Genomic DNA, 22,538 nt, shown 5'->3' on the forward strand with positions numbered 1-22,538 from the left:
TTTTTTTCAAACCCAGAAAATGTCACCACAAATCCAAATTCCATCCAGCATTTTTTGTCCCAAAGTCTCTCCTGGATGTTTATTTCAAAATGGTCTAAATTAAGCCAAAGCAAGAGCATTTTAAAGCAAATTATTGTTTCTTCAAAAGGAAAAGCAAAGTCTGATATTCCAAAAACAGCCACAGCCAGAACAGAGCTGGGACAGACCCCACAACCAGCAACACACGCTCAGCTCCAACCCAAATGTGCACTTTGTACACAATCAAAGTGAAAATAAAAAGCAGCAACAGAAACAACTCCATTACTTGGGATTTTCAGAATGAATGCAGCGCTGGGATTGGAATATTGTGGACACTCTGCTCATTAACAGGGATTTGCTGGGTGGGCAGAAGCCCACAGGATTGCCCTGAGGCAGCAGCTTCACACAAAATAACACAAAACTAGGGAGCAACAGGTGGGAGCCTCCTTTCAGTCCTTAACAGGAATTTGCTATAGATTGGGAAGAGAGCAGTGAGATTTCCCTGCTCTCACTGGGGAAAGGCTGCTCCCAAAGCACCACATGGGGTTAAATGTCACCTTTTTGGGACCCTGAACAGAGTTCAGGACACTGAACAGAGGAACTGGAATGCTGGGGGTGATGAGTGCCCTGTGGCCCCAGCCCTGCTTCTCTCCAGGCTCCAAGTCTCCCCCTCATATTTTCAGACCTGGTTTCCACCCAGCTCCCCAGCCACGCTCAGCTCACCCTGGCAGAGCCCCTGCCCATCACTGTGACTTTCTTCAGGCCAGTTCAATCAGAGGAGCACAAAACACAACAGCTGAGCTGCCCTGGACCACACAGCTCAGCGGGCCACCCCTGCCCACATCCATTTGCCACACACGTCCTGGGCCACTCACACTTCCTTGGAGCCACCACCCTGGCACTCCTCCACCCCCGGAGCAGCCAGGGGGCAGTGCCAAAGGCCAGGGGGGCAATTCCCTTCCCAGAGTCCCCCCAGCTCCAGAGGGGCTCCCACGGGGGCTGTGCTGGCTCTGGGCACAGCAGGGTTGCTCAGGGACAGTCTGGATCCATGCCTGGCCTGCCTGGTGTCCCAGAGGGAAAACAGAGCAAAACAACTCAGCACAACACCCATTTACAGGAGGTGTTCAGGCAGAGGGGAACAGCAAGGACATGCTGATGTCCCCTTGGAATGAATTTAATGTGGGGACTGCCCCTGGATGTTCTGAGGGACAGGAAGAGGGCAGGGATTTTTCTGTGTCCTCATCCCTCACTGCTCCCAGGCTGCCCAGAGCAGCTGTGGCTGCTCCTGCATCCCTGGAAGTGTCCAAAGCCAGGCTGGACATTTCTTGGAGCACCCTGGGATAATGGAAGGGGTCCTTGCCCATGGCAGGGGGTGGAATGAGATGCTCTTTAAGGTCCCTTCCCACCCCAATCCTTCTGGGATCAATTCTGCTCCTGACCCAGATCTGATGAGGGACAGAGGTAGCCTTGAAAGAGAACAATCCTGCTTGAAACAGGCCCCCAAAAGATATTTAAATGCATGGAAACCTGAAAAAAAGAAAGAGAGCAGAGCAAGGTCCTGAATCCCTTATAAATAGCAGCAGAAAGCAGAGACATTTATCAGTGTCTCTCCCAGAAGAGCCGGCTCCCTGCCAGAAAGACAGAGCCAAAGGCATCAGTCCCTCACTCCCCTTCTGCTAATTGTAAATTCAAGTTTAATGCCAAACCCACAGAATGCCAGCTCGGACTGGTCTGTCAAGCAGAAAGCTAAATTATACATATTGCTCTGTCTGAACAAAACTTGGACAGAAGGGAAGGAAGAGGGGTCTGGAATAAGGCAGAATCATTGATATTCTGAGAGGGCTGAGAGTCCCCAGCCAGCTCGTGTGTGCTGCTGCAGGAGAGGGAGGGGATTCCAGCCAGACAGAGCTACCAGGGCTCCATCTGACCCCATTAGTTTGGAAAGCACAGGAAACCTCCCCAGAAGGTACCACGGCCTGCCCTTGGGCACAGGGTGTTACACAACAGGAGGCCTCACAAATTTCTCTTCCCATCACTCTCACAGAAACACGCTGAGTTACTGAACCCAGTCATTTCTATTCAGTTTTTTCCTGGATGTTTTGTAGGAATTTGAAGTGTCTCCTCCCTCCTGCTGCACAAGGTGTGTGAGGAACCCCGAGCCCTCTCTGCCCCACAACTGGCACTCCTGCTCCCTACACACACAAACATACACACACACACATTTTTCCTCTAAGTCATTTTCCATAAAGGAAAGAGCCTGTAGGACACAGGAGCTTCTGGGATGACACTTCCAGGTTGCAAGCAGCACATGAATTTAGCAAAGAAGCACCACTGACAGAGTTTTCCCAAATCTTTCCCCACCCATGAGCTGCCCAGAGACTCCAGTTCTGCACGTTCAAGGCACTTTGGAAACGCAGCATAGAAAAGTTTTATAAAAAGTTTTACTTGGAAAACAAGGAAGAACAATGACATAACTGCAGACAACAATAATAAAATTAACAAAATGCTAATGGCTATCCATTGCTTTGTCCTTGTTGATATAAAAAGTGTAACATCAGATCCAGTGTACAAATACAAAAAAAATTGTGCATAATAAATGTACTATAATACTGTACATACAGCATAAACCGTTCAATGAGAATGAATTAAATATAGCTATTTGTCTCCTGACTTGGAAGACAAAAGAATAAAGTTCTAAAGTCCTAGAGTCAGTGTATAAACCCTTTCTGGGGCTGAATCACGAGCCAACGGTATCCCTGAAAATCAGCAGAGTCAAATATTCCCTTAATGGAAGCCATTATTCATGGGACTGCTGGTTATGATAAACTAGGGGGAAAAAACCACAGCCTATCAACTGAGTCAACATTAAATCCAGACCGAGTTCTTCCCATCTCCTGACTTGCTACTGGCACTGCTTTTGTTGGAGCCCGCTTTGGATTTCTTCCCTCTGGAACTGCTGGGGTTGTTTTGGTTGTTGTAAGCCTGGATGGCAAGGTCCAGGCGGTCCTGAGCCACTTTGATTTCCCTCTGCAGGATCTCCAGGTCGCTGGGAATGTTCCCCTCGTTGCTGCCATACTGCTGTTCCTGAGCTATGTTGGCTTTGTTCTGCCTGTAGGCCATCTTGGCGTTGGACAGCTCCGTGCACTGCATCTGCTCCGGCTTCAGCGCGATGTTGTAGCCCGGGGGAGCCGAGGGCGTGTTCCAGGTGAAGGGGTAGTTAAAGGTCCCAGAGTCAACCAGCTCCTTCTTCTTGGCATTCAAGGTGTCCCGGATGGTGCCAAAGCCCAAGTGCAGCATCTCCCAGACGTTCAGGAGCAGGCACATGCAGCTCACCCCGTACATTATCAGCAGGAAAATGGTTTTTTCCGTCGGCCTGGAAATGAAACAATCGACGTTGTGCGGGCAGGGCTTCCTGCTGCACACGAACACGGGGCTCACCTGGAAGCCGTAGAGGAAATACTGCCCCACCAGGAAGCCAACCTCAAACAGGGCCCTGGCCAGGAGCTGCAGGACGTAAATCCTCATGAGCCCGTCCTCCCGGATCTGCCGCCGGCCGTCGTGCTTGGCTTTGGCCGGGCTCTGCTTCTCTTTGCTCTCCCTGACGCTCTCCACCTCGATTTCCGGGTACATCATGGGATCTTCCTCGTGGTCACCCTCGGCTTCCTCCAAGCCCCGGTGCTGCTTCCAGCGGATGGGCAAGCTCCTCCTCCTGGCTCTCCTGCTGGCCTCGCTGTGCTCCACCATCCTGGCGATTTTATGGATGGCATAGCCTAAGTAGAGCACCGAGGGAGTGGCCACGAGGATGATCTGGAACACCCAGAACCTGACGTGCGAGAGAGGCGCGAAGGAGTCGTAGCAGACGTTCTCGCAGCCGGGCTGCTCCGTGTTGCACACAAACTTGCTCTGTTCATCGTAATAAATGGATTCTCCTCCCACGGCAATCAGGACGATCCGAAACACAATCAACACTGTCAGCCAGATTTTGCCAACAAAGGTTGAGTGGTTCTGGATCTCCTCTAACAGGCGGGTCAGGAAACTCCAACTCATGGTGGTCAAATGAGTTTATCTAAAAAACAAACAAAACCCCCACATATTTATGAGTTTATCAGCTCGAGCCTCAATGGTTCAAACTCAACTTGACTTTTACACCCAACACCCCTCCACGTTTGTGACCACCACCTGCTATCGGGATCCAGCTGCCAGAATTTGCTTGAAGATCCTACGTCTCCTCCGCAGGCTTTTGAGGAATCTGCTGGAAGAAAAAGTAACAGTTCAGTATAATTTAATCTAAAAAGTGCTCCCAAAGCTACTCCCCAGCCCAAGAGAGAGACAAAGCTGCTCTGTATGTCACAGGTTGATAAAAACATTTTAAGTGGAAGCTGAAGACTCCAAAGCACAATGGATGGGAAGACAAGTGGCCATGAGATTTTTGGGTACTGTTGGCTACATTCCACCACTGACAAGAGCATTTATATTAATTTGTTAAAGCCTGGGCTGGTGATCACGGTCTCAGCCACAACCCATGGGACACACTGCAGTGTCCAAGGGCAGTACCAGCTGTCCTAATTCAGGAAGGGATGGCTCAGCCCACCTGTGATGCAAAGGCAGGACAACCTGGTGGCCTGAGCAGTGTCACCACCCTGCAGGGCCAGCCTAAGGACAGGGCTGGGCCAAGGAGCTCCTCACTATGCTCAAACCATCCTGTGGATGGATTTGGGTCCAGCCCCTCTGGGAGGCTCAACACCTTCCTCCCAGGGTCAGAAAAGGTTTCAGTGTGGACTTTGTAGTGAAAATCTGGTTAGAAAGAGTTACCTGTCAAAACTTTTAGAAGAGCAGTGAGTGGTGGGGGGCGAGGGGAGAAGGGAGGGCGCTGGCAGGAGCTGAGCGAGCGCCGGAACTGCCGGGCCTGGCCACGCTCCCGAGCGGGGCTGGCACAGCCTGCCAGGGGCAGCCCTGCCAAATTCCAATGCCTGCAGAGCCCAGGTTGCCCAGAGAAGCTGTGGCTGCCCCTGGATCCCTGGAAGTGTTCAAGTGTTCAAGGTTGGAGCGAGCTTGGAGCAAGCTGGGACAGAGGAAAGCGTCCCTGCCATGGCAGGGGGTGGCACTGGATGGGCTGCAAGGTCCCTTCCAACCCCAATCATTCCAGGACTCCAGGATAAATCTGCAATCCTAACAGTAAAATCCCATCCTTGGAAACTCCAGTCTGGCAACCCCAGGAACACTATAGGCCCTCCTGGAGCTCCAAGGAGTGAAACTGATAAAACACTGTTGGACACTGTTAGAGCAACAGGGGATGAGGCATCTTTCAGACTTTGGATGATGTCAAGTATCAGTTTGACATAAAGATTATTACAAGAAATTATTACATCAGAAAAACATTTGGTGACAGATCTTGAACCCAGAACTGGACAAATCTCTAGCACTCTGATCTTAACCTGAAGAAATTCTTATTCTTAGAATAAAAATTAAGAATTCTTATTCTTAACCTGAAGAACTTCCAGGAGACTGGAGGAAAACTAATTCTTGGAACTATTCAACTTCTTCCATGTAATTACAGAGTTGTTTATAGGCAAAATAATGAAATGTGAGGAGATGCAAGCAATGCAGAAGTAAAGGATATCAATGTGATCTCCCTCTGGTGGAATTCAGTGTTTCACTGAAAAGCCAAGAGCAGGGATATGGTGTGGATGGGTTGTGCAGGACATTTGATTTATCACTTCATGACAGTGGGAGAAAAAAAATAGCACGGGAGAGTATTAAAAAAGGCCATATTAAGTGATCAGAAGTAACACAAGTCTTGACAAATGATTCCCATATTAGGTCCAAGATCAGTTCCATAATTACAGCAGTTCTGAAAATCCCTGGCAGCCAGGCTGATCTTCCCAAGCTCAGCTGGGAAACGGGCTCATGGGACACGAGTGTGCAGGCTAAGAACTGGAGATGAGAGTTACCAGTACAGGAAAACACAGATTGCTGGGGAGGCTGGAACAGCCCCACTGCCTGAAGCACACTCGGGGCAGCCCAGGACCAGCAGAGCAGGGTTTTGTAACAGGGGGAGAGGTCACTGTGGGTGTTCTGTGAACAGGGAAGGGAATGAGGCCCCTGAAGGATCAGGGTCTCAGGGAGGGCTGTTGATAGAGGGCAGGGGATGGATGGACCCTGGCTGTGTCACCTGCAATCAGCAGCCAGGGGGGTGATCTTACCTCCTTGTTAGCGAGACAGCCCCGGGCGCCTGCGGCTGCATCCTTCAGCACTTGCTCCAGCATCAGAGAGTGGGGACAGGAGGCTCAAAACCAGCTGAGGGACAGGGAAGATGCCTAAAAGTGAGTGATTTACAAAGATCAATTTGTTTAGTTGGGAAGCATAGGAGGAAGATGAAAGTGAATCCTAACAGCAACGAGTCAGGATGATGATGTGTCATTAAAATTACCAATTAGGACAAAAATCCCCAGCCCTCCCTCAGGTGTTCAGGCCACCTGCACTCAGCCCTGAAGAAGGACATGAAGAATCAGATGTGTTCCATAGATAACAGCTATTAGAGGTGCATGCAATCCTCCCAAGGCTTCCATCCAAGCTCTCCCTGCTGCCACCATTCCATAGAGCACCGGCTGAAATAACACATTTTTAACAGGCAAAGGGACCCCAGGTTCCAGTCCCATTGCAGCCCCTTCCTGCAGCCAGGGCTTGGCACCCCCATTTCAGAAAGGCACCCAAGAGCACCTGAGCTCTGTGCTAGTGGGATGAGACAGTGCTTCAGACACCCCACAGTCAGCATTTCCCACTCGGATTTGGGGTCCAGATGAGGGGCACGTAAGTATTGGGGTCCTGCACGTGTCTGAGAAGGGCAATGGGCAGTAAAGGCAGGTGAACCCCACATCTGGAACAGGAGGTTAACAGAGGGGAGGAACCCCAAAACCCCTCTCCCACCCCCTCTCATCACCCTGGGCACTGACTGGACAGGCACTGGCACCTCGTGATTCATCAACTAAAAAAGAGACAAAACCCAAAGGAGTTTTAGAGGTTAATTCTTATTCTCTGAAAATGTCAGGGCCACACTTTTCACTGAAAGTAAACTACTAAGTAAATTTGAAATTAATTAAACACTGTTGCCAATGTAAATTTGGAGTAACAGCAGGAACCAGCCTTTAAATTTTCATATACTGTCACATTCCTCGGGAGTTAAAGACAGGGAAGTTTGAAATGAGTGCAGATTTCAGTAAGAGAATCTTTACTTTTAGACAAGCTGCTGCCTTCCATCTAAGAAATTTCTTCAAGGTACATGCCAGCTTTTCACAGTGCATTTTCTACCTGCAGACAGGTACCAAAAACACCACAGGAATCATTCCTGTGATTCCCAACCTGAATTCCAGCAGTTGTATCAATGCACAGGGTGCCAGATCTATGTGCAGACATATGCTGGGGCTGCCACAGCTCTGGGATGCAGGAGGATTTACCCAACGTGTGTTAACAACCAGCAGCTGCCAATTAGTGGGTCCTGGCAGTGGAGCTCTGAGGCTGCCCAAGAGCTGATTGTCTTTGCCAAGAAAGTGTCACTTTGTCCATTTAGTCCTAATCCTGAGCAGAGCTGCTGGGACAAACACAGGAGGACCCATGAGCAGGCAAAGAACTTCCTGGTCTTTAAGGAAATGTTTTGGTTCAAGCAAAATGACAGTCATTAAGTCTTGGAAAGGCTCAGCCCATCCAAATTCAATGCAGTACAAACCCAAGAACTTCCAAGTGGAATTCCGGTGGTGTCCTTCCGTCCTGTGGGATCAGCCAAGGTTAGAGGGGCACATTGTGCCTCTCCTCTGTCTGATCCTCCTGTCCTTGGATCAGCCAAGGTTAGAGGGGCACATTGTGCCTCTCCTCTGTCTGATCCTCCTGTCCTTGGATGAGCCAAGGTTAGAGGGGCACATTGTGCCTCTCCTCTGATCCTCCTGTCCTTGGATCAGCCAAGGTTAGAGGGGCACCTTGTGCCTGTCTGATCCTCCTGTCCTGATCAGCCAAGGTTAGAGGGGCACATTGTGCCTCTCCTCTGATCCTCCTGTCCTGATCAGCCAAGGTTAGAGGGGCACATTGTGCCTGTCAGATCCTCCTGTCCTGATCAGCCAAGGTTAGAGGGGCACATTGTGCCTCTCTCTGATCCTCCTGTCCTTGGGATCAGCCAAGGTTAGAGGGGCACATTGTGCCTGTCAGATCCTCCTGTCCATGGATCAGCCAAGGTTAGAGGGGCACACTGTGCCTCTCCTCTGTCAAATCCTCAGATTGGATCAGCCAAGGTTAGAGGGGCACATTGTGCCTGTCAGATCCTCCTGTCCTGATCAGCCAAGATTAGAGGGGCACATTGTACCTGTCTGATCCTCCTGTCCTTGGATCAGCCAAGGTTAGAGGGGCACATTGTGCCTGTCAGATCCTCCTGTCCTTGGATCAGCCAAGGTTAGAGGGGCACCTTGTGCCTGTCAGATCCTCCTGTCCTGTGGGATCAGCCAAGGTTAGAGGGGCACCTTGTGCCTGTCAGATCCTCCTGTCCTTGGATCAGCCAAGGTTAGAGGGGCACATTGTGCCTCTCCTCTGTCAGATCCTCCTGTCCTGGGATCAGCCAAGGTTAGAGGGGCACCTTGTGCCTGTCAGATCCTCCTGTCCTTGGATCAGCCAAGGTTAGAGGGGCACATTGTGCCTCTCCTCTGTCTGATCCTCCTGTCCTTGGATCAGCCAAGGTTAGAGGGGCACATTGTGCCTCTCCTCTGATCCTCCTGTCCTTGGATCAGCCAAGGTTAGAGGGGCACATTGTGCCTGTCTGATCCTCCTGTCCTGGGATCAGCCAAGGTTAGAGGGGCACATTGTGCCTGTCTGATCCTCCTGTCCTTGGGATCAGCCAAGGTTTGAGGGGCACATTGTGGCCTCTCCTCCACTGTGTGCTGCAGCACCCAGACACATCACAGTCACCTTCACCCAATGTACACCCACGCTCCTGCAGCTGCTGTTTCTGGCAACATTTAACTCAATAATTTTCCAATGTTTGAAAGGAAAGTCTATGGACACTGACACGCATCTGAGAAAGGCAGAATGTCAGCAATTTCAGCTAATTTAAGTCATGCCAGAAAGTGCATTTGAGAGAGACTTTCATTTCTTGTATTTGTCATAGGTTCATTTCAGCACTTCCAGCTGAGGAGGGTCCTTGGAGCAGGCAGATCCATGATGAAATATCAGGAGGCTTATCTCTGACAGTGGGCTGGCTCCTGAATTAAAGCTTTGCAGGCATTGACATCCAGAGAGAATGAAGAAAAATTTGGAGCAGGTACATGGGAAAAAAGAAATCAGCTTCAGGTGAAGAATTTCTGCAGTTAACACAGCCAGGGAATGGCCCCTCAGGTGTGCCCCCTCCTCTACCCAGCCCATGGGGGGCTGGCTATGAATTTAAACATTTTAACATTCAAATTTTCACCACCTTTCAGCTTTCTTCTCAAACAGAGATGACCTCCTGCCACTCATGGTGGGAAGAACTGCAGTGTGGAGCAGCAGTTATTGTAAAATGCTCCAAATCCAGCCCTTGGATGGGACAGCTCAGGTGTGGCAGGGACAGCAGTGGGGCAGGAGGAAACTAAAGCTGCTCCAGCAGTGCCCCCATTCCCCTGAGATGGAGGGCACCTGGAGGGCAGGACAGCCAGCACCAGGTGGGTGCCAAGGCAGCCTCAACACCTTCAGAACCATCTCCTGACCTTGTCTTGGCACAGACTGGGCCTAGCCCAGCACAAACTGGAACCCCTTGGTCCCAGCCCAGCACAAACTGGGGCTCCCTGACTCCAGCCCAGTACAAACTGGAGCCCCTTAGCCCCAGCCCAGCACAAACTGGAGCCCCTTAGCCCCAGCCCAGCACAAACTGGAGCCCCTCAGCCCCAGCCCAGTACAAACTGGGGCTCCCTGACTCCAGCCCAGTACAAACTGGAGCCCCTTAGCCCCAGCCCAGCACAAACTGGAGCCCCTTAGCCCCAGCCCAGTACAAACTGGTGGAAGGTGTCCCTGCCCTTTGATGGCAGGCAGTGGTTGAGGGTCCCTAAATTTTCATATTTCACCAGCAGCTCCTCAGACAAGGCTTCTCTGAAGGCTTCATAGCCTCCAGGCAGTTGTTAAGGAGAATGAATGTATCTACAGAAGACTTTTTTCCTCCCTAAATTATGTCTTCCCAGGTCATGCTAATGAAATTTGATTAATTTATTAATGATTTATTTGTTTTGTTTTGTTTTGTTTTTAAGCAGTTTAAAAAGACATGTGCTGAGCAGGGAAAATAAGAAGAAATGCATGGCAATTCTGTTGTTAATCAAAAGAGGTTTCATGCTGCATGAAAGTGAAATTGGGCCTACAGGCTAATTAAAATAGTATTTGAATTAGGATGAATGAATAATTAGCATTATTCATTCAGATCTCATTTACATTGAAAAGTAAGAAATTACATGATTTACAAGTACTTTTGAGGAAGCAGAGGGGTTCCTTTTCTTTTTTTTTAACCTGCAAAACAAGTAAGACTTTACAAGGAAGCAGAGAGCCACGGCCAGACCTGGCACTGGAATGGTGCCAACACATCCTGAATCCTGGTGAGTGCTGTGCTGGTGCCACCTGCATTCCCTGAGCAGCAATTCCAGTGTCCAGTGTCCTGAGTGACACAAGAGTGAGGATGTGGGGACATCCCTGGGATAACAGAACTCACAGCCACCACCCTTCTATGCTCTGTGAAGGAAATGGTTCAATCACCACCAATTTTACTCCTATTTTCAGCAGTAAAGATGAAAAGGAATAAGAAGAGTGCACTGAATTTTAGTTTTAATCTTATAAAATACTTGGGAAGGAAAAGGCTGGGACTTTTTGGAGAGCACACAGTGCTCTTTCAAATAAATCCTCTGTCATCTGGCAGGGCTCACGTGGCAACAGCAGAGAATGGTTTGGAAAAAGCCACAATGTCAATGTCAATTTGGAAACCATTTCTGAATGGTGCCTTCCAATCCCAGGCATGCTAACAAGGCTCTGCTGATTCCCAGACCAATCCCCCGAGTCTACAAAACCCCACGCTGAATGATGAGACCACAGCTCCTATGTGGGATATAAATAGAACAGCAAAATATGGGGAAGAGGTAGGGATATAAATAAGATTCTTGCGCTGTCAAAAAAATAAAGATGTCAAGTACGTATCTCTTTGAAAATCAACATATACCCAGTGCAGCATGCAGCTCACAGATAAACTGGAATTTGCAGCTAAGACACGAAGCTCCGGCCGCCCCGGCGTGCCCTCTAGGTACTGCTAACATGGGAAGCCAAGTGACAATTTTAGCAACACTCCCCCGCAGTGACAGAATTCAGATGAAATCACGACGTGTTTTGTGCTGGCCCAAACCAGCTCTTAGTGCACCTCCAGCAAGAAGAGTGCTGCTGCAGGAGGCAGCGTGTGCAGGGCAGGGCAGAACCCAGGAAATCTCAGAGCCCAGGACATTCCTCTGGCTGCCCTGCAGGGCTCGACACCCTGGCAGGGGGCTCAGAGTCAAAAACACCTGTGCCTTTGATTCAGCCCTTGGAAAAAACAATTACCAACCTTGTATGAAGATGCACAAGCCATTTAAAAAGTTTAAGTAGAATGATAGTTTGTTCCAAGATAGAAAAGTAGGATTTTGAGTTTTTAGGATGGGGGTTCAGAAGCCAAAATGGAGGGGTTTGGGCATGCCTTGTCCTTCTTCCTTCTTCTTCTTCTTCTTGGCCTCCATCTTCTGGGTGATGGTGGCACTTTGGGATTGGTTTGGAGCAGAAACTCACTGTCTAGTGTGTTTCTGTTCTAGGTGAAATTGGTGATAGGTATTGGGAAATTATTGTAAATCAAGTACATGTAGTTTGTAGCATAAAAGACAACATCAATGTGACTGAACCCAACCTGCCAGACAGACCTCAGGAGGTCAGAGGAAGAATGTTCTAGATAAGAAATAATAAACAACTTTGAGAATGAGAACAGAAGAATCCTGACTCCTCCTTCAGCTGCCAGGCTGGGAAAAGAGACTTTCTAACACCTTTTGGGGTCATCCTGACCACAGAGACCCCTGAGACTGGCAGGGACAGCAGGACCACCCCAGCAGCACCAGGACAGGACGAGCTGAGCCTGACTCCAGTTCATCTGAGAGCAGGAGCCTGCAGTGCCAACAGGCCCCAGGGTGTAAGAGCCTGAATGAGGGATGCAGGACTCCAGGTGGCTCTTCAAAATGCAGTTTATTGTATGCAAAATGCAGTTTATCCCATCCAAGGTGTTACAGCAGCCCAGAGTCGTGGGTGACAGAGCTGTGCCCACAGCTGTCAGCTCCAGCTGCAGGCAGGCCTGGAGACCCTTTGGCTTTGGTTACATTGCATTCTATACTTTTCTTTTGGTCACAATGCATTCTATACTTTTCTTTTGGTCACACTGCATTCTATACTTTTCTTTTGGTCACAATGCATTATTTACTTTTCTTTTGGTCACAATGCATTCTATACTTTTCTTTTGGTCACAATGCATTATTTACTTTTGGTCACAATGCATTCTATACTTTTCTTTGCTGGGCATCTTCATACAGTAGAACCAATCTATACCTTAACTATTATCTATAGCCTATCATAACTACTGTAATTCCCATATTCATGGTACTGTTCTCCAATCACTCAAAGTCAGTACATCACAGTTTAAGCCAGAAGTTGTTTTTCAGTTTTCTTGCAGTGGAAAATTCTGAGACCTTTTTTCTACTTGCTTGTTTGCCTGTGCTCTCTTTCTGCTGGTAAAAACATCTTCTTGTTTGGGGTGGGTTTATCCTTTGCTCTAAGCCATAAAAACCCCTTCTAACTTACAGATCCTTTGCCTCCTTGGTTATCCAGTGAGACTGGCTCAGCAATTCTTTTCTTCTCTAGCAAAACTTGCTTCCATCTCTATTCCTTCTTCAGATTATACATTCAAAATCTTTCTGCTAAGCATCCATATCTGTGAGACTTTCTTGTCAAACTTTCATCCTTCCCAACACCATGGGAAATGGGCACTGGGCTCCACAGTCTCTGTCACCTCATGAGATTTTTGGAGGCCCATGGTGGGGTCTGTGTCAGCCTGAATCCCTTCACACAGGCTCAGCAATCAGCATCCCTCCAAAGGATGGGAATGAGGTGTTCCAGCTCAGAGGCTGAGAGAATGAGCTCCCAGTTTTGGCACTTCTTGGAGCCTAACACCAGCCTGAGGCTGCTCCTCACCCCATCCTGCAGATGCCAGGGGTCAGGAGGCAGAAGGAGCCCCAGGTGATGGCAGCACTGTGGTGATGTGAAATGTGATGGAGGAGGAAACAAAGTGATCAGAGACCTGCGTGCTGCTTCAGCCTGCACTGAAACCTGGCTCCACAGGCAGCCTGGGCCACTCCAACAGCAAACCTGGGCATCAGCACAGTGCTGCCACTGCAGCCTGCAGCAGGAACCAGCCCTCTCCTCCACAACCTGCTGGCAATGAGGAATAATCCAAGGAAGAGCTCAGAACCAATGCAGTGTTTACCAGCACTGCTCCAGCCTCACACATCTCACAGCTCTTCCCCACCACAGTTTGACCCCACTGAGCTCAGGGGGTTTGAGCAGCTCCTGGAGGAACTGGGCTCCTGCAGCCCTGGCTCAGGCTGGAACTGCCAGGTGCAGCCTGGAGAAAAGGAGACTCAGGGCTGCCCCCATCACTCTCACAGCTCCTGAAAGGTGCCTGTGCTCAGCTGGGGCTGGGCTCTTTCCCCAGCAGCACTGACACAACCAGAGCACACAGCCTGGAGCTGTGCCAAGGAAAATACAGGTTGGAGAGCAGGGAAAAGTTTTTTACAGAAAGGTGATAAAGCTCTGGAATGGAAGTGGTGGAGTCCCCATCCCTGGGGGTGTTTAACAAAGCCTGGATTGGCACTGGGTGCCAGGGTTTGGTTGAGGTGTTGGGGCTGGGTTGGACTCGATGATCTTGAAGGTCTCTTCCAACCCAGTGATTCTGTGAATTCTGGGAATGCAGTAAAGCACAGGGAAGCTTTTCCCATGTAATTCAGCTGGATTTTGAAAACAAGGAATGACAGGGTAGGTAAAAGACAATTTTAATTTTTTTTTAAAGAATTTGAATCTGAAGTTCAAGCCACACTAGGGAAAACACCCAACACTGCTGTTCTGAAATCAGGACCAAGTGTTTAACCAAATGGCAGCAAACAACAGGGCTGGGGACTGATACCCTTACAATCCAAAGATCCAGAGGGCATCCTTGAGAAACACTGCTCCCACCAGCTGAAGTGACCATCAGACTGGGTGAGAGTGGCCTCAGGTGCACAGAACACTCCAGAGTGTGAGCTGGCAACTCCCATTCTCCCACAGCACAGGCATCCTGCAGGCTTTTCCATGATCACACCCAGTCAGCACCATCTCCCAAACACCAGAGTTCTCCCTCCCAGGAGCAGCTCCTGGACCAGGCAAACATCTGCTGAGGCCCCACGTGCCCCTCAGTCAGGGCCACTAAACCCTGGCTCACACACACATTGTGCTACCTCTACAAAACATGAGACCAAACACCCCAACACTGACTGCTCTGAGGCTCTGACAGCCCCTTGCAGTGACAGAGCTTTATTTCAGTCACTTCTGAAGGTGCTTAACCCCAAAGTTCCCTTGTGCCAAATGCTTCCCTTTCAGAAATGTGCAATGTTCTGGTAACTGGTAACATATTTTACATCCCAGAGCAGGTTGGAAGGCTCATGTCCAGCCAGGTTTTAAACAACTCCACACAAGCTCTCTGGGCAGCCTGATCCTATTAAACTCCTCCAAAGACAGAAGAATTGAAAAGTCAGATTGGGCAGTTTGATCCTACATCTGACCATGCTCACAGGAAAAAAAAGGTTTTCTTATGTTTAAGTGGAATTTTCTGTGTATCAGTTCCCTGGGCACCATGGAGAACAGTCTGGGAACAGCAACAAAGCAATGTAGCAAAATTTCCTGTAAGAATGAACATAACAGAGAAGGGAGATAAAGTGAAGGGACTTGAGAAAGAAAAGAAAGAGAGAGAAAAGGGAGGGAGGAAGGGAAGGGAGGGGAAGGGAGGGGAAGGGAGGGGAAGGGAGGGGAGGGAGGGAGGGAGGGAGGGAGGGAGGGAGGGAGGGAGGGAGGGAGGGAGGGAGGAAGGAAGGAAGGAAGGAAGGAAGGAAGGAAGGAAGGAAGGAAGGAAGGAAGGAAGGAAGGAAGGAAGGAAGGAAGGAAGGAAGGAAGGAAGGAAGGAAGGAAGGAAGGAAGGAAGGAAGGAAGGAAGGAAGGAAGGAAGGAAGGAAGGAAGGAAGGAAGGAAGGAAGGAAGGAAGGAAGGAAGGAAGGAAGGAAGGAAGGAAGGAAGGAAGGAAGGAAGGAAGGAAGGAAGGAAGGAAGGAAGGAAGGAAGGAAGGAAGGAAGGAAGGAAGGTCCTGCTGCAAACTCTGCCTGTGTAGGCAGGCCCAGCACCAGCTCTGTCACTCAGGGCTGCACTTGGGGACACACAGGGGTGAGCAGAGCCTGGACAATGCACACCCACCTGTGACACCCAGGGAATGGCAGCCCCTGGGCCCACCCCAGGCCTCACAGCACAACCCTGAGGCTGCAGTGAGGCAAGGAGGAACAATCTGCTTCCCCAGGAGGACCCACAAAGGTGCAAAGGGAAGGAGGCACAGAACACAGAACTCTGGGGGCTGCATCCCTGGGGAGCACTGAGGGACAGGAGCCTTTGGACAGGCTGCACATCCATGTGCTTACCTGGATCCCTGCAGCTCTCTGGCCATCCTCACTGCCAGACCCTTGCAGTCAGGCATCCTGGACACCTCCCTCCCTGGATGTGATCAGAGACTCCATAACCACAACACCCCTGTAACTACACCCGATTCCAGTGCAGCCAACAGCTCCACAGCGTTTCCCCAGGGCTCCTCCTCTGTGCTCACAGGGATGAGTGTCAAAAGAAAATGACACACTGGAGGCAGCTGACCCAAATATCACTCTCATGGCCATTTCAGGGAAGGAGAGAGAAGCCAAAAGAGAGCAATTCTGTCGGCTCCTGTACATCAAAATCCAAGGCTCTCACTTGGCTGAGCGGGATGGGGATGAACACCTAATGCTCCCACCACCATCTTATGGCAGTCAAGAGAAACCATGACAGTGTTTGCTTCAGAGATAAGCCTCAAAACCTCCCATGAACAGCTTGTCAATGAAACAGATACCACAGAGCCCGACACAGTCCTCCACAACCTCCCCAGTCACCCATCCTGCACCATGGCAGCTGCTTCTCTGTGACCTACATTGAAAAAAAAAGAGTTTTATTCCCCAGCTCTGTCTGGTCTAGTGGGAGCCACCGCCTCAGCCTGCAACTCCACCTAATCCACATCACATTTTCTACAGGAGCAGCTCTGCAGAGAGGGAAGGATGTTCAGAGGCAGAGGAGGACACTGCAAACCAAACATCACCACTGCAAACCCTCCCTGCCCTGCTGGGCCTGTCAGGGCACCCAGGCTCTGCTAAACTGGGCCTGGATTGCTCCCATTCTGGGACAGGGAGGAGCAGAGAGCCCTGCAGCCCCTTGGGACTTCACCAAACTGTGCATGTCCCCAGGTGGAGAGCACTAAACTGAGCAGAGCAGCAGCCAGCTGTGCCAAATGGCACAACAATCCATGAGGATGGTGAGAGGAATGGTGGATTTGTCTTTCCAAACAAGCTGTGGGGCTGCTGGTAGATAAAACTAGCACTGAGAGACAAGAGAAACAATAGAAGGATTCCACTGATTGATGAATGGTAAAAGGTATTTGCTTTTACAAATAAACTTTAGGTTTGCTGATAAAAGAAATTAGACATTGAAAGATGAAAGAAACAATGGGGAAGAAAAATCCCTAAATTCAATAAGAATTAAAAATTGAAAGGGAGTGTTAGGAAAATTAATCCACAAACACCAGAGGTTTCTGTGCAAAAAGGAGACAGAGGAGTCCTTTCTGGCTTTATTGGAATAAAGGGAGAGGCCATGGCACATTCCACTGGGATCTCTCCCTTTATTCCAATAAAGCCAGAAAGGACTCCTCTGTCTCCTTTTTGCACAGAAACCTCTGGTGTTTGTGGATTAATTTTCCTAACAGGAGGGTTGTACATTAGAGGGAAATCTTTGGTATCAGGTGCTCTGGGAAGTCTGAACCTCTCAAGTACCTCAGAAATGGGGAAAGAGAGAGGGAAATGTGGGAAATTGGGATAAAAAGGAGGCTGCACCCTCCAAAAATTTGAGAGATGCCAGGGGAATGCCCCATGGCCTCTCCCTTTATTCCAATAAAGTCAAAGGACTCCTCTGTCTCCTTTTTGGACAGAAACCTCTGCTGTTTGTGGATTAATTTCCCTAACAATGGTGTTGGGACAGACAGCCAAGGACAGCACCTTACCAGAGAACCAAAACAAGCCAGCACCTCACTCATTTTACAGCTGCTTCAACTTCTCCCAAGTTGCTGCTAAAGCACAGAAACAGCTGAAGAGTTTTGTTTCGATAAAGTTGGTTTTACACACAGTTTATTCTGAGACAAGGAGCAGAGTAAGGCAGCAGATTGCCATATTGGCATTAAAATGTTACTCCAGCTTGAGTTCAACAGGAGTCTTAACAGCTTTATTTTGCCAAAGATAAAATTTAGAATATAAATATGCATAGATTCACTAAGTGACTTATTTGTTGAAAAAAAAAAATATCCCTGTAATGAAATAAGAAACATAAAACTGTCCATTTCTGAAAGACTTGAATACTTTGAGACTCCCTTGGGAAGAGACCTGAAGCACTGATGAACTCCCTGTGCTCCATCACTCCAGCTGGGAAACACACACACCAACTGGGGCTTTTCCCCCTGAGAACAGCTGGAAATAACTCCTCTTTTATCAGAGGAGGCCAGAAGCCCTTTTCCCAGTGACAGGCACTCTGCACCAAGCACACAGTGGCAGACGGGTCAGTTTTTCCACCTGACTGCTCTCCCTTGGCCAAGGATTTTATCTGACTTATTATCGACACAGCTTGGGACAATCAGCAGCAGATCAGCCTCCCTGTGCTTGAGTCAGCCGTGACACTCGACAGGGGAGCACCGAGGGACCAGGGGATGCTGTGCACTGAGCTGTGGGGCTGCTGGAGGCAGGAAAAAGCCACCGAGACACTGCAGCCACAGCTACGGTCAGGGCAGCAGTGCCAAGCTTCCCCCGGCTGCTCATTTCCAAGAGTTTAGGAGGCTGGTGACATCTTGTTAATCACGGAGTGAACTTCATGCTCCAACCAGGAGCCAGCAGATCACCTCTATCGGGTGACTTCCTAACACACAGCCCAGCAGGTCTGCTCACAAAAACATCCTAAAAACAAAGGGTAATGGAGCATCTGCCGTGTCACAGCTCGTTCACCCTCACAAAGGGGAATCAGCTGCAGATAAGATCGTTCCTGATAAGGAGCCGCTGCCTGTTTGGTGGATTGTCTCATTAAGGCCATGGCAGCCACTCTGCCAAACACAAGCACAGACTGGGTTGGGAAGGGCCTTGAGAGCTCTTGCTCCTCCTCCTGCCATGGCAGGGACACCTCCCACTGTCCCAGGGGGCTCCAAGCCCTGTCCAGCCTGGCCTTGGGCACTGCCAGGGATCCGGGGGCAGCCACAGCTGCTCTGGGCACCCTGTGCCAGGCCTGCCCACCCTCATGGTAAAATATTTCATTTTAATGGCCCATCTAAGCCTGTTCTCTCTCAGTTTAAAAGTGTTGTCCCTTGTCCTGTCACTACAGGAGACAGCAGAAAGTGCCCATTTTTATTCTAAGCCCCTTTATAAGCTGGAAGGCCACAGTAAGGTAAGGTCTCCCCAGAGCCTCCTCTTCTCCAGCTGAACCCCCCCAGCTCTCCCAGCCCATCTCCAGAGCTGTTCCAGCCCTCAGACCACCCCCACTTCAGGTTCCCACCTGCACCTTGACAGAGTCTCCCTGCAGAAAGCCACCATCAGAACAGGCTCAGCTTTAATGTCACTGAAAGAGATGACAAACCCATCCAGGGAAAATGATGTGACTCCTTTACACACAACTCACAGCACCAGGAGCAGTTCCAGCCTCTCTGTCAGCCCTTTCCCCTGGGATTCACTGGGAAACTGGTTCCCACTGCTGGAGGGACTGGAGGGGAGGTTACAGAGAGCCAAACTGAGGAGTCACAGCAGGAAGGGCTGGATGGATCCACGAAGGGGTTAATGGAGCATGGAGTACAGCCATTCCTAAAATTACCTTGGGACAGGGAAGCAAATGTTGTGTCAACTCTGCAAGACAGGGGTTGTGGAGAAAATCCTGGCAAAATGCAGCTGTCCAAACCCAACATTCACACAGGACTAATTACACAGCAGAATTAGTGGGCATTGATTGTCTGTATAAATACAATAAACCAGGGGAAAAGTCAGCATGGATTCTGGAAAGGCACCTCCAGCCCCACGAGGGCTCCAGATCTTCTGGGTTTTAACCTCTGTGAGTCTCCTTCATCTGAGGCTTCCTGTAGGGACCCCAAAAGGCCCCTGGAAAAGGGATTGTCCCTGTATGGAGACGGCTGGGTGGGAGGCAAGGGAGCAGGAGTAAAGAATCATTTCCTGCAAGGGAGGGAAGTCAGGGCAAGGGTCACAGGGAGGGGCTGGCTGTGCCACCCTAGCACACTGTCTGGATGTGACCCAGCATCCTGAAGGAAATATTCAAGGGGGGTGGATAAAGAACCATGAAGAGCAGCACAGGGACCATATGAGTCTATGCAACCTGGAAATAAAATGGCAGATGGAATTCCACATGGATAAAGTGATGCATACATCGAATAAAAAGAATAAATCTCAATTTCACCTAAAAATAGATGTGCCCTGAGATGGCCTCAGCAAGCAGGAGGTCTTGGGGCTGTCAGGCTGCTCTGTGAATGCTCTGGCACTGCACAGCACGGCCCCAAAACAGTGTTTCACCAGTGTCAGAGGACAACACACCCAGCACACGCTGCTGTGCCACCATGTGCCTGTGACATGCACCCATGGCACGTGGCTCTGGTCACTCTGTCACATCCCCCTGAGTGCCCATGGCTCACCCATGGTGTGGCTCTGGTCACTCTGTCACATCCTCCTGAGTGCCCACAGCTCACCCATGGTGTGGCTCTGGTCACTGCCATGTCCCCCTGAGTGCCCATGGCTCACCCATGGTGTGGCTCTGGTCACTCTGCCAGCTCCTATCATGGGACCAGAGGAGAACAGAAGGAGCTTGGAGAAGAGGTATGAAGTGGCTGGTGGGGGAAGGACAGTGGAAAAAAGCCAGAAGGCTGAGGGGGGAAACAGGCAGGGATCTGTGACACCTGGAGCAGCCTGGAGAAGGAAAACCCCTCAAAAAAAGCCAGAGCAGCACCTGAGACAAGGGTAAGTCTGTAGGCACAAAGCAGAGCATGTTGAGAGTCCAGAACTTCTCTCCTGCTCTGCTGCAGCCCCATGTGGGGCAGGTCAGGAACAGGAGCCTGGAACAGGCAAGATTCCATTTGATCCACGTGGCTGCTCCAAAGGAGCCAGGAGGGAGAGGCTCCAGGTGCTGGGGAAAAGCCCCTCCATGAACCAGCAGACACCAGAGAGAACAGAACTGGCTCAGGGGCTGCTAATCACTGCTCAATTCCAGCCCCCTGGAACTCTGCATGTGCCAGACAAGCCTGGGCAATGGGAACACCTGAAGGACAGCCATGATTTATTTCTGTCCAGCACAGCCCTCCAGGGAATCAGACTCCACCCGGATCGATGGGCTTTGGTCACAGATTGCAAAGAGAGCAAGAGCAGGCGAGGAATACAAACCAAGCTGGGGACAGCACTGAGGAGGAGGCTCCAAGTCAGCTCCAGAAGGAGCAAAGACTTCACAAGAACCATGGAATAAAGATAAATTCCATATGGCTCTGTGGAAGATCGCCATGTGCTTCCTCCCAAACACTTCAATTTTATTTTGCTTTATAATATCTCAGGAATCACAGTTTCCACCATGAAAATTCTTCTCATTTCAAAATAGTTTAACTCCATATCTGAGCACAAGCTGAGTAACTCCTGCGAATGAATGTGCTGCAAGTAAAATTCAGTCATTTCTCAACTACTTCAATGTTTACCCTGAGATTCAGGAGATTTTTAGATTTTTAGGAGGACATGCTGCATGCAGGGCAGCACAGCTGCAAGACACATTAGGAACTTCAACTATTTTTAATTTTATGCCATTAAAAAATGTACTGCCACCAAGGGCAGCCCCACGTGGGCTCCACCCACCCCCTTGCCTGCCTGCAGACACATCTCTAACCTCAGGATTACAGTGCTGGGTGTCAGCCCTGTCCCTGCATCCACAGCAGAGCCAGGCTTCCAGGAGTTAACAAGGAGTCAAAACTCCCCCTCAAGGGAACATGGGCACACACAAGACATACAATCACCCTTCCAGGCTCTTGACTATTTTAAGCATGAGAGAGAGATACAGAACTTCACAGGCAATGGCTCGTTCTGAGTCTGGCAGGGCTGCACCACTCATGCCAGGATGTCACTGCAGGCAGGAGCTCCATCCCCTGCTGCCACCAGCATCAGCCCCATCCTGCAGGAGCTGCACTCCACAGCCAGACCCATGTTCAGACCCACAACTCATTTTTCTACATTCCTTCATCAGAAAAACAAAATGGACAGCATTCCTAAGATGTAGCACTTTTCAGGAAGATGTTCAGAGGAGAGGGAATGCTGTGCACAGCCACCTCCAAGGCAAACCCTGCTGCCACCAGCATCATCCCTCATCCTGCAGGAGCTGCACTCCCCAGCCAGACCCACGTTCAGACCCACAAGTCATTTTTCTACATTCCTTCATCAGTGGACAGCATTCCCAAGATGTGGCACTTTTCAGGAAGACATTGGGGATGTTCAGAGGAGAGGGAATGCTGTGTACAGCCACCTCCAATGCAAACCCTGCTGCCACCAGCATCATCCCTCATCCTGCAAGAGCTGCATTCCCCAGGCACACCACAAGTCATGACCCACAAGTCATTTTTCTACATTCCTTCATCAGAAAAAGAAAATGGACAGAAGCATTCCCAAGATGTGGCACTTTTCCTTCATCAGAAAAGCAAAGGGGACAGCATTCCCAAGATGTGGCACTTCTGGGGAAGACTTTGGGGATGTTCAGAGGAGAGGGAATGCTGTGCACAGCCACCTCCAATGCAAACCCTGCTGCCACCAGCATCATCCCTCATCCTGCAGGAGCTGCACTCCCCAGCCTGACCCATGTTCAGACCCACAAGTCATTTTTCTACATTCCTTCAGCAGAAAAACAAAATGGACAGAAGCATTCCCAAGATGTGGCACTTTTCAGGAAGACTTTGGGGATGTTCAGAGGAGGGGGAATGCTGTGCACAGCCACCTCCAAGGCAAACCCTGCTGCCACCAGCATCATCCCTCATTCTGCTGCATTCCCCAGACACACCACAAGTCATGACCCACAAGTCATTTTTCTACATTCCTTCATCAGAA

At 49.9% G+C, this 22,538-nt stretch overlaps 1 protein-coding gene across 3 annotated transcripts in view; it reads right to left on the reverse strand.

The window, feature by feature from the left end:
- Positions 1-2,439: 2,439 nt before the first annotated feature.
- The window catches only part of GJC1 (gap junction protein gamma 1), a 28,565-nt gene continuing 8,466 nt past the window's right edge, over positions 2,440-22,538 (reverse strand). For 2 of the 3 annotated variants that reach the window (XM_054649372.2, XM_077190803.1), the window contains exons 2-4: positions 6,222-6,335; positions 4,198-4,267; positions 2,440-4,084 (exon numbers count right to left, since the gene is read on the reverse strand). In XM_054649372.2, coding sequence (XP_054505347.1) covers positions 2,884-4,065 — 1,182 coding nt within the window. In that variant the 5' untranslated portion in view covers positions 4,066-4,084; positions 4,198-4,267; positions 6,222-6,335 and the 3' untranslated portion in view covers positions 2,440-2,883. Of the gene's footprint in view, positions 4,085-4,197; positions 4,271-6,221; positions 6,336-22,538 lie in introns of all 3 variants that reach the window. The other variant, XM_077190802.1, reaches the window with a different exon arrangement.

This window comes from Agelaius phoeniceus, chromosome 26, assembly GCF_051311805.1.
Source record: "Agelaius phoeniceus isolate bAgePho1 chromosome 26, bAgePho1.hap1, whole genome shotgun sequence".
NCBI classification, from domain to species: Eukaryota; Metazoa; Chordata; class Aves; order Passeriformes; family Icteridae; genus Agelaius; species Agelaius phoeniceus.